The sequence below is a fragment of the Haliotis cracherodii genome, unplaced genomic scaffold, assembly GCF_022045235.1.
Source record: "Haliotis cracherodii isolate W230 unplaced genomic scaffold, xgHalCrac1.p SCAF_9, whole genome shotgun sequence".
NCBI lineage: Eukaryota > Metazoa > Mollusca > Gastropoda > Lepetellida > Haliotidae > Haliotis > Haliotis cracherodii.
Window position 1 is genome coordinate 4219744 of NW_027266343.1, and position 12796 is coordinate 4232539.

The 12796-nt window shown below is 39.5% G+C and overlaps 1 protein-coding gene across 10 annotated transcripts in view; it reads right to left on the bottom strand.

The window, feature by feature from the left end:
* The window catches only part of LOC139452129 (dedicator of cytokinesis protein 1-like), a 94458-nt gene that overhangs the window by 12414 nt on the left and 69248 nt on the right, over positions 1 to 12796 (bottom strand). For 5 of the 10 annotated variants that reach the window (XM_071233461.1, XM_071233457.1, XM_071233459.1 and 2 more), the window contains 8 exons: positions 12183 to 12356; positions 11264 to 11353; positions 10326 to 10457; positions 8697 to 8803; positions 7769 to 7795; positions 5770 to 5998; positions 2658 to 2708; positions 2239 to 2256 (listed from right to left, as the gene is read on the bottom strand). In XM_071233461.1, coding sequence (XP_071089562.1) covers positions 2239 to 2256; positions 2658 to 2708; positions 5770 to 5998; positions 7769 to 7795; positions 8697 to 8803; positions 10326 to 10457; positions 11264 to 11353; positions 12183 to 12356 — 828 coding nt within the window. The remainder of the gene's footprint in view (positions 1 to 2238; positions 2257 to 2657; positions 2709 to 5769; positions 5999 to 7768; positions 7796 to 8696; positions 8804 to 10325; positions 10458 to 11263; positions 11354 to 12182; positions 12357 to 12796) is intronic. The other 5 variants (XM_071233463.1, XM_071233460.1, XM_071233458.1 and 2 more) reach the window with 5 other exon arrangements.

Sequence of the window (12796 nt, forward strand, 5' to 3'; positions counted from 1 at the left end):
GAGCACCAATCCACACCAGGGCATAATGACCTGCAGTCAGGTCAAGCATAAGCATCCCAATCCTCATCATAGCCATTGGTTCACTAGGACCGATTCTGACATGACAAGCACTGGTTAACTGGGGACTTATCTTGACACAATAAACACTGGCTTACTGGGGACCTATTCTGACGTGACAATCATTGGTTTACTGGGGACCTATTCTGAAACGACAAGCATTGGTTTACCAGGGGCCTATCCTGACACAATCATTGGTTTACTGGGACCTATTCTGACACAACAAGCATTGGTTTACTGAGGACCTATTCTAACGTGACAATCATTGGTTTACTGGGGGCCTATTCTGACGTGACAATCATTGGTTAACTGGGGACCTATTCTGATGTGACAATCATTGGTAAACTGGGGTCATATTCTGATGGACAATCATTGGTTTACTGGGGACCTATTCTGACACAACAAGCATTGTTTACTGAGGACCTATTCTGACACGACAAGCATTGGTTTACTGAGGACCTATTCTGACACGACAAGCATTGGTTTACTGAGGACCTATTCTGACACGACAAGCATTGGTTTACTGAGGACCTTTCCTGACGTGACAATCATTGGTTTACTGGGGACCTATTCTGACACGACAAGCAAAGGTTTACTGGGGACCTATTCTGACAAAAGAATTGGTTTACTGGGGACCTATCCTGACACAGAACGCATTGGCTAACTGGGACCTATTCTGACATGACAAGCATTGGTTTACTGGGGACCTATCCTGACACAATCATTGGTCTTCTGCAACCTATTCTGACACTACAAGCATAGGTTTACTGGGACCTATTCTGACGCAATCATTGGTCTTCTGCGACCTATTCTGACACAAGCATTGATTTACTGGGACCTATCCAGACACTACAAGCATAGGTTTACTGGGACCTATTCTGACACAATCATTGGTCTTCTGCGACCTATTCTGACACAAGCATTGATTTACTGGGACCTATCCAGACACTTCAAGCATTGGTTTACTGGGACCTATCCTGACACAATCATTGGTCTTCTGCGACCTATTCTGACACTTCAAGCATTGATTTACTGGGACCTATCCTGACACAAGCATTGGTTTACTGACGACATATTCTGACCATGACTTGATGTCTATGGTTAACTAGTCAATCACATCACACAATACTGGTTAACTGTTACTTCATCACTGCACTAACACCTTTAGTTAACTGATCAGTCTGCATCACACCAAAGTAGAGAACATAATGCACAAAAAATAAGGAGTTAAAAAGGATGTGGAGTTAAAAATATATATCATGTTTATAAGACAGATGAAAGGTGCTCCAATGCTGTTACAAAGTAAGGCTGTTAGTTTTTATTTGTGTTTCTCATCTCTGCAATTCCTAAATTACAGTCCCACTCAAAAATGTTTGTATAGTCACCCATCTTTCTTAGAATATAACATGTTGTTTGTCTACCTGTTCAGAGGCAAATGATAGCCCAAAAAACAGCAGCAGATAACAGTGCCAAAGGGAAGGAAACATTTCTCACTCCTGTTACTATCACGAATGTGACGGCAAGGTCAAGGCCACTGATAACAGGGCCAATACAAAGGAAGAGGCTTTAATGTTAAACTATCTTCAAAATTACGAAAATAAGAACTTTAATAAAAATATATGTCCCAATTTTGAACAATATTCCAATTTCTTCCCAAATTGTCTTCCAGGGGTACTTATTTGGAATCCGAGATAACTCCCTGCAATATCCTCCCGCCCTTGCAGGTGTTTTGAAAAATGTCTTGTTTCACCTTACTCTACGTTATCATAAGGCCATTTCAAATATGGGATGTAATTTCTTCGTCCTTGCTTCTTTTGTATTTAATTCTGCACAAAATCTCACAACACCACGGACTTGTAGGTCCGTGACAACACTGACCCAGAAACCGTTGTAGAATATAACAAAATAAAGATCCAAATTGTAGGACTTTCTAGCACATATTTTAAACAAAAAGCAATTTATCTCCACTAAAAGCAGTTTTTTAAAAATATTATTATTATTTTTATTTTTTTTAGATAAGTAATTAAAACAAAAAGTATTATTAATATTATCATTATTTTCTTTGAATATCATTTTCTTCCATCCACGTGCTCGATCTCAGCAGCAAGATGAGAAACACATACAAATAACTCAGACAGCCTTTAAGAAGTGATAAGTGAAAAATTTAAAAAAGATTATTACATCACTTTCTGCTTCGGGCTAATAAAAAAGATTTGTCATAATACACTTTCAATCAATCAAAATGTTAGAAACTCAAGATATATCCTTCTGGGCTAAACATGAACATGTTCTATTCATTTCTGAAGTCATTTTATAAGAGAAGGAAATGTCCTAGTAAGTGAAAGAATCTTCATTCAAACTAATGAGAAAAAGATTCTCATATATCTCTACCTAAACAATTCTAAGCCATGCACAGTCATTCTACATGATTTTGGTAAATAAATGTATGAAAACTCAATTATGGATGAAAGAAATTATTATTTTCGTCGTCAACACTGTGCACTCTATGCTTGCTCTACAACATTACTGGATAGCTAGAGATGAGTTAGACAGTTTGGTAGTAACGGCATGTTTGTTACGGAAGTAGACACAAGACTCACCTGTTCGCTAAGTGGTGTGTAGAATTGGGGTTTCCCCTTTGATGTGCGTCTCTAAAATTATCAAATTTCAACTTATTTAATTCTGTAATTTCACATTTTTCTCATTCCTCACGACAGTCTTTGTCTTGTGATTCTGTTTAAACCTCATTGACATCCATGGCCATCAAGAATATCCTTGTTTGGGAGAAACTGATTTCAAGAGAAATTGTGAAAAAAATACCCCTTGTTTACTCCAGGCAAACATTACTGATAACACAACTGAGTGAGTGAGTGAGTATGGTTTTACGCCGCTTTTTGCAATATTCCAGCAACAACACGGCGTGGGACACCAGAAATGGGCTTCACACATTGTACCCATGTCGGGAATCGTACCCGGGTCTTCGTCGTGACGAGCGAACGCTTTAACCACTAGGCTACCCAACTGCTCCCCCCCCCAATCAACCTTGGAAAAGGCCTGGCTGCATAAATGTATTCCTTGATGAGTAAACTACCGGGTCTTTGGCGCGACGAATGAACGCTTTAACCACTAGGCTCCCCGACCGCCCCTAACACTACTGAAACTAAGCTAAAAAACAAACAGTATGTTTTCTTCAGCTGCATGATCAATAGAATTAATGTCTATAAAGCACCAAAACCACCCTTATGCCCATGCCTCACTTATAATGTTTTGTGTATTTTTTTAAATATATAAGTGTTCATTGTGTTCATGAAATCTAAGTGTTCATTCCAGTATCTTATCCATCATAAAATATAAAAAACCCTACGACAATTGTAACAATGGATTTACAAATACCAATAGATCCCCTTACTGAAAGAGGCACAAGTGAAGCCCAAATTGCCTCAATGCTACTGAAAGCTAGAGCCTTAAGCTGCATAGTTCAGAAAGACTGGATTGGTTGCACAAGGAGGCTGTAATTGGCGGCAGAAGAGTGTTTTGAAAATGGTAAAGACTACGGTTTCAACCAAACATATTTGGATCCTAAAAATAATGACTCAAAATGGAAAATTTCCCAATCTTGGAGTGAGTTGGGTTTAACTCCGCTTTGAACAGTATTCCAGTTGCATTGCGGTATGTCAGCTTATTGTGGGAGGAAAGCCTGAAGTGATGTAGGTCTAAGATTTGATGAATCCCACGAGCAGGGGTATGGTGCTGACAAACTTAGAAACACAACAGGGGCAAACAGGGACTGGAACCCGTGATGAGCCTTGCCATGACAGATTAACTATAGTAACATGAAAGAATCGGTTGTTCTTAAACTTGTTTTTAAGCAGAATACTACATGTCTACAGTAATCTAAGGCATAACACTTGATGATGGAGCTTTAAAGACTAAGTGACTAGGCTACAGGTAACAGTCATCAATAAAAGTTTTTGTTTTCTTAATGCTTTAATAAAATCTTGAACAAATTTCCAGCAGAATAAACTTTAGTCTCATAGATGAATTGTCCAGGATAATTTAATTTTAACACAAATAAATTACTTCAGACCCAGGGCCCCGTTCACCAAAACAATCTTGTCGTATTGTCGTAAGTTGCTAACATCGATTTGTAGACCTGCCCCATGAGATCATTCAATTGCTAATGTTTGTTTGTTTTTTGTTTAATGCCACACTCAGCAATATTTCAGCTATATGATGGCGGTCTGTAAAGAATCGAGTCTGGACAAGACAATCCAGTGATTGACATCATGAGCATCGATCCACGCAATCGGGATGCGATGACATGCATCAGCCAAGTCAGTGAGTCTGACCGCCTGATCCCGTTTGTCACCTCTTACGACAAGTTGTCTTACAACATAGTTGCCTTTTACGGCAAGCATGGGTTGCTGAAGACCTATTCTACCCCGAATCTTGCTAACAGAATACTACCTGTCCTATTCTCAAAATTAAACTACAGATGACACAAACTGGAATAATGACTGGTGCATCTACTGAAGTATGATTGGTGCATATTTTAAAGTAAGATTGGTGCATCTATTGAAGTAATTAATTCTGACATTAAAGAAAGAAGTTCATCCCTCACACAATACACATATCCACCTACAAATACCCGGTACCCTCTGAATCATGTTATTCAAGTCCATTCCTCGTCATGCTACTCAGACCAATACTGACCAATCAGGAACAAGAACCAGAAGTATTCCAGCCAATAGAAACGGGTATTTCATCAAACTTTTGGTCATGCAGTTGGGTTAACTGAAAACCTTGTTAGTTGACAGGATATTTTTGGGAAAAGTCAAGGTCAATTTGTTCGATTGAAATATTCTAGATATTACTGATGATTAAATGTTGTTTGAAGAATAAGCAAATACTGAACCATATTTTTGTTCTAATATTTTTTCATGTATAAATTTATTAATGAGCCTGACTCAAGTTTTCATTTTGTCAAAAGTAAAATTCCATTTTGAAAATTCAAATTCTTGAACTGAAGACTTTCTGCTGCTTAATTCAAATACCTTGAAGGGAGAATAACTCAAATTGTTCTCAATATTTGACACAAAGGACTTAAATCTGGTAAATAAAATACAAAATTCAAAAACAAGACAAAACATATCAAACAAATCAACACAAAGCTAATATATTAATAACATACTGCAAAACAAGAGAAATGGTCAAATATGAAAAGACATGGGTTAATTGCAACAAATTATTTTACATCACAAAATACCACAGAACACTAAGAGTCAGTAACAATAGCAACTATTATTTTCACATTTTCTTGATCTCTCATCGTCTTGTTGAAAGTTTGGCAATTCTAGTGTCACTTTCTTTCAAATCTGATGTCATCTGATTCTGTTGAAGCCAAATGAGATGATTTTTATTTAATTTTATTATTTTTTTCATAATTTTTTAAAATTAAATGGGTGCTAGTTTTGTTTCGAAATATTCATGGAATTCAACTGAATACCTCACATATCATAAATATTTAAAAAATATATATTTAAACTTAAAAAAAAAAGAAAGAAAAAAGTTTCAAAACATAAAACAGATTTTTTCAAATATTTGAAAAATTATTTTTATAATTTAAAAAACTAATTGAAACACTCAGTATTCTGTGGAAAGCAGAACAAAAAGACTGGAAGCTAACTAAAGAGAAGGTACAACACTACATGCCTGCTCATTCAACTCAATGGGAGACTCTAGGGAGTTCCTGTGGGAGAGATCAGTGGTCAGCTGATCGGCCACCTGGGATGCACGCTTAATCATGTTGCCCACGCGAGATTGCAGACTCGTTTTGCCCGGAGAAGGGGAACTGACCTTGTCCGCTTTCACCCACACTGACTGTGATCGCTGAGTAGTCCCGCCCTTCGTTATGGGCGAGGATGGGATAGCATAGTTGGCTCTGGGGGAAGAATATGTTGGCTTATTAGTATTTTAAAATTCATAAATGAGAAAATTAAATTTCTATGAGGATGTGAGTGAATGTTGTTTATCTCTGCAGTCAGCAGTATTCCAGCGACAGAGCAGCAACTGTTCATAATGAAATCTGAACTCAAAATATCAGTGGCTGAGAAACTGGAGAAATGATTCGCTCCATCGTGGGACGATGAGCAGTATTTCAGTCATATCAATGAGTGGGAGGATAGCCTGAAGTGATGCAGGTAGACTAGCTACGATAACTGTTCCCCTGTGCTGCTCACCATAAATGATTACTATGCAGAGTTGCATTTCTTGTTGTGCCAGGATGTGCTTCTTGTGGGCTCAGATCAAAGTGTTGCCTTGATTAAGGTCCTTAGGACAATACCAATGCTCGTTGCTTTAACAGATTGGAAAATGATTGTGACATTTTGGGGGCTTACCACTTTTGCGAAACACTCATGATAGGGAGCAAACTAAGTGACAAAAATTACAGCAAATCACACATTCAAACCTTTGTTCTTGGATTCTGGCACACCTAAGGGAGGCAACTCTGAATGTATTCTGGCACATTCTACGACTGGGCCATGAATATGACCAATCTGGTGATCCAACAGGCATGGGTATTGCACTGAAGACCTTAATCAAGGCAAAACATAGATCTGAGCCATCAAGAAGCACATCCTGGCACAACCAAGGAATGCAACTCTGCACAGCAACCTGCAGCACCTGGGCCACCTGTGTCTTCATTTACAAACATTCGTATCAGCGTATGTGCGTATTAGCCAAAGAAATATGTAACAAATTATTCATTATCATTTTCAAGATACTAAAAACTACTTCCAATATATACACCTCAAAGTTAAAAAGCACCCGGTTCTATCATATTACTAGAGTTAATCTGTCATGAAATAGTATTATACTATAGCATACTATGGTAATACGAAAGATATCGGGTGCTCCTTAACTTCTTTTGAGTAGTATAAGATGACCATACATCTATTTGATATCTACAACAGACATTGAATAGAACTGAAAGCAGTTTAACAGAAAAAAGAATCAATTAAGGCTTAATAAAATAAAAAAATTGGTTCTCAGGCAATGGTTTTCCAGAATGTAGTGTTGGCAGGCAGTGTCTCTTTTTTTCTTTTGGTTGTTCAACTAGTATGTAACCAAAATTACAGCTGCATACAATCAACCGTGGAGTGACCGTGGAGTGAGTGAGTGAGTATGGTTTTACGCCGCTTTTAGCAATATTCCAGCAATATCACAGCGGGGGGACACCAGAAATGGGCTTCACACATTGTACCCATGTCTGGAATCGTACCCGGGTCTTCGTCATGACGAGCGAACGCTTTAACCACTAGGCTACCCGACCGCTCCCCCCCCCCCCAATCAACCTTGGAAAGGGCCTGGCTGCATAAATGTATTCCTTGATGAGTAAACTACTGGAATACAGTATTTGACTGCCGTTGGACTTGGAATTATTAATTTGTTCTCTTTTTTTTTTTTAAATGGAAATAAAAACGAAACGTGCAACAAATTTTATGATGATGTGGGCGGTGCCTGAGAACAAGATTATTATTTTTTTAGCCTAATACAGAGGGAAAATAACTACTTAGTATTTTCAGATAGAAACAAAAACAGATACACAAAACACCAAATGAGGAAAGGTGTAACCAATGAGATAGCGCCGTAATTCTTAAAATGAATACAAAAAACATATCATATACTGTAAGCAAGAATACTGGTATACCTTTTCTGTTTTAGCATCCGTTTTTTGCTGGCATTGTAAGATAAACATTTGTCATTAACAATACATCAATATCTGAATCCAATTGAATATATAGCTGTAATAATTCGTAAGTTACCCTTTTCCAACAAAAAAAGGGAAAAAATAACATATTGTTAGGATAATGTTTTGATGTTGAACTGAATCTTTGACCATCACAGACAGGTCATGTCATCTTCAACAAAGAGTGAGTGAGTGAGTTGGGTTTAACGCTGCTTTGAACAGTATTCCAGTTATATCACAGCGTGTTGGCTAGATGTGGAAGGAAAGGTCTTAAACGCTTACCACTTTGGTGAAACCACAAGAAAAGGTATGGTGTTAACAAACCTAGAAACACAATCAGGGGGAACCAGGATTCGAACCCATGATCCTATGTTTCGTAGGCTTGAGAGATGCAATAGTAAACAGCAAATTGCCAAGTGGGCCAACAATGAATTTGTTTGATTGTTGTGTAATGCCTTACTTGGCATCATCCAGCATATGATGGATAACTGTAAACAACAGTCTGGATCAGACAATCCAGTGATCGATATTGTGAGCAACGATCCATGCCTTTGGGTACGATGACACTCAATCAACCAGGTGACCAAGTCTGGCTACCAATACACTCAATCCCTGCTTAACCCGGACTCACTAACCACTGGAAACACAACACCCCTGACTTTTGCCAATAATCTGTATGAAACAAACATGATCATTTTCCTAATAGAAATTCTTTAAATTTTATCATTCCTCTTCAAACCTATAGGTGATATTTAAGGATGATTGCTATATAGAAACTTGCCTAATAATTTAATCATAATATTAGTATAAGGCCAATGTCTAGAAAAAAAAGGAATTTTCTACATATTAATTCATTCTTAATGAAAATCAAAGCAGTTGTCTCCCTTACTCTGCGACAGGGCTGCCTAAGGAGGCGCCACTTAGCCGGTTGTTGTTACAGATGGGCAGGGACTGGTTACGTCTCAAAGTCGCTGAGTGGAAGCCCCGGTCTGCTACCTGAAATACCAGTACAAAGTAAGTGAATCAGCTGGTCTTAATTCAACCTTATTCAATGTGGAGTAAAGCCCAAAGTGATGCAGGTCTAAAATGTTTACCACTGTGTTGAAACCCACGAGCATTGATATATGCGGGTCGAAAGGGGTTCGAACCCACAAATCTAGAAACATAATTGGGTCAAACCAGGATTTGAACCCACATTAACAGGTTCCTGGCGTGCCCAAGGGCTGCAACTCTGCATAGCGAATTGCGACGCCTTAGACAAGTAGACCACCTGTGCTCCCTGAAATATCAGTCCAAACAATATAAATAAATGTCATAAATACAGTGTCGGAATATGAGGTCACATTCTTCTGTAAACCAATATACCATATTCGCCATAATAAGCAGCCTGGTCGCTCATAAAATTGATACAAACACAAGTTAAATTTGGTGGGCAGTTGTTATCGACAATACACTGGGCTCAAACATCAATGGAAACGAAAACATTTTCGATAATATTTACAAGGCAATTGTATTCCCAACTGAACATCTAGTCTAGTTTCCACCCTTGCCGAACAAGGCTGGAATTACGGAGTCATATTTTGGCTGGACTAACAAGTCTATGCATAGGCCAATCAAAATAGAGTAATGAAATCGACATCCAGTTCGTAAATTGCAGTGCATATTTCAATCGACTGAAGGAATTGAAAACCTTGTGTACCGCCAACTAAGCGTCAACAGATATTTTCCAAATCTTTTCATGTTTTTAATCAAGGTGCTCACAGGATTTGATGCACTTCGCAAAGTAAGACCTGTTTTATCATAGTAGAGATTTTGGTTATCGATCGGATCGTCTTGTCTGGGTACCACCATTTTGTTTGAAGCAAATACAAGTGATATGAGAGTTGGAATCTTATTGGTGAATAGGAGAGACAGAGGGAATATTACTTGAAACAGCCATTGCTGGCGCTATGATTGAGCCCCAAAATTTCGGCCTAGTTCTCCAAGGGTGGAAACTGGACTTCTACAGTCTGTTAACTCCCTTGCCTTGGGGGGGGGGGGGGGGGGGGGGGGTGGTCGGGTAGCCTAGTGGTTTAAGCGTTCGCTCGTCACGCCAAAGACCAGGGTTCAATTCCCGACATGGGTACAATGTTTGAAGCCCATTTATGGTGTCCCCCGCCGTGATATTGCTGGAATATTGCTTAAAGCGGCGTAAAATCATACTCACTCACCCCTTGCCTTGGGAAGATGTTGTATTCCACTTCCACATCATTGTAAAGCTATCTCTAATACACACAAGTACATACAGATTGTCATGTCAAATTTCAGTCTTAGTACGGGCGCTTATGAAGATTGCGGACAGATTCGTCAATTATTTGGTCAGGAAGCACTTATTGGAGCGGGGCGCTTAAAATGGCGATATGTACTGATTGTTAATTTGGGTTGCTGATATCAGTTTGCCAACATGGATCAATCTCACCCATCTCACCATGGATCAATCTCACACATCTCACCATGGAAAATCTCACCCATCTCTCACCTTAATGCCATACTCTCTCTCGATGATGCTGCACATCTCGGCAAAGCGCTGCTCCATGTGAGTGTGGAAAGGCTTCAGGGATTCGGGCGCCTTCCTACGATGGATGTACAGGGCGTCTCGCAGCAACACAATCTGAAATATCAAGAAAACGGCACATCATTCCAGGCCCTGCATTGGTCACAGACAACAGTAAGAGTTGCGTACAGGGTCTTCACTCTACGATACAAGTTCCAATATGGAGCAGCACCTGACTAGCAGAATGAGGTCATCCAGCAAGAAGCCCAAGAACTAGCAGTCTGACTGAGGTCATCAGTAAATACCCTCCGGCAAGAAGCCCGAGAACCAGCAGTCTGACTGAGGACATCAGTGAATACACTCCGGCAAGAAGCCCAGGAACCAGCAGTCTGACTGAGGTCATCAGTGAATACCCTCCGGCAAGAAGCCCGAGAACCAGCAGTCTGACTGAGGTCATCAGAGAATACTCTCCGGCAAGAAGCCCAAGAACCAGCAGTCTGACTGATGTCATCAGTGAATACTCTCCGGCATGAAGCCCGAGAACCAGCAGTCTGACTGAGGTCATCAGAAAATACACTCCAGCAGTCTGACTGAGGTCATCAGTGAATACACTCCAGCAAGAAGCTCGAGAACCAGCAGTATGCCTGAGGTCATCCAAAAGAAAAAGAAAAGAAAAAAAAGACACTGCCCGCTTGCACTATATTTTCAAAAGCCTGAGAACCAATTCTTTTATTTTCTTAGGACTCTACAAAGTTATTTAATTTATACAAAATATATTTACTTTATAAATATTACCATAACCCAAGCTACCAAGACCAAACAAGGACCAGCTTCAATGTGGGATTGACCATCAGTAGACTCCAAGAGCCTTCAATATCATCTTAAATCATGCTTGGGGTGTTGGAAGGGGCATCATGACTGACCTGCTGGACAGTGAGTTCCCGGAGCTTCTCAACCAGGACTCGGTCCTTCTCACCACCACTCTGCAGCACATACTCCTCATTGTAGAACACCTGCAATAAATCATAGAGGGGTTATGGGGTGTATAACACCTGCAAGCAATCATACAGAGGTTATAGGGTGTAGAACACCTGCAATAAATCATACAGGGGTTATAGGGTGTATAACGCCTGCAAGCAATCATACAGAGGTTATAGGGTGTATAACGCCTGCAATAAATCATAGAGGGGTTATGGGGTGTATAACACCTGCAAGCAATCATAGAGGTTATAGGGTGTATAACACCTGCAATAAATCATACAGGGGTTATAGGGTGTATAACGCCTGCAAGCAATCATACAGAGGTTATAGGGTGTATAACGCCTGCAATAAATCATACAGAGGTTATTGGGTGTATAACGCCTACAATAAATCATAAAGAGGTTATAGGGTGTAGAAAGCCTTCCAAGACACATACAGGGGTTATTGGGTGTTAAAATGTGAAAATATTCAGTGAAAGATATTGATACTCCCTGTAGAATGGTGTCACTGCAAAATACTTTCACAGAACATTGTTTCAGGGACTGGCCGCCATGCATTTTGGTCTTAAAACCTTGGCCTGTACCCAGTAATATACAGCAAATTACACCTGGAAAGCTGTTGAACGGCGAAAGATCTTGTGTGGATAAAGGAGTTTTGACAAGCACGAATATCTGGACTGTTTTTTCTATATTTAATACGTATACACCTGACAAAATCACTTGTTTACATATATATTTTTCTTGGCAGGCACCATCCAATCCTCATCACATTAGGCTGACATTGTGACCAACCAATCATCACAAAACCCCCATTAACAGACAGTTAACATCAATGTGAGAAATCTACACAATTTATCCCGACCTTGTATTTTGAGATTCCTCCATTGACAGCCGGGTCAACTACTCCATTGAGCAACATCCCCAGCGGGTCCACTCTCTGCTCCGAGTCATGCCGATGCTGCTCGATGGCACTGGACAGCTTCTTGTTGGTCGACTCAATGGTTTCTATTGCACTTTCAAGCGGACTCACAGCAACCTGGCGGCAAAGTGGGACGAAATACAATACAACTACAACAGTAGTGATTTAAAAAAAAAACCTGTGCAAGTGTATACTGAAAACAGTAAGGCTTGTTGCAAAGAAGTGATGATTCCCATGATTCAAAGGTTTTTGCAAGAGGTAAGGTTTACCTAACAACTGGTTGGGACCGCTAACAGTGAAGTGGATGTCTGTTGAAACTTGAGTGATATTTTTAGTAAGATGTTAGCCAAAAAGCAGGAATTATAGCTAAGATAAAATAGAGGTAAGGTTTTCAAAGGAATTATCACTATTTATTCTCAATTAATTTTATGTTTGTTTGTTTGTTGTTTAACGCCATACTCAGCAATATTCAAGCTATATGACGGCTGTTGGTAAAAAATCCAGTGATTGACACCATGAGCATCAATCCACGCAATTAGGATCGATGACATGCATCA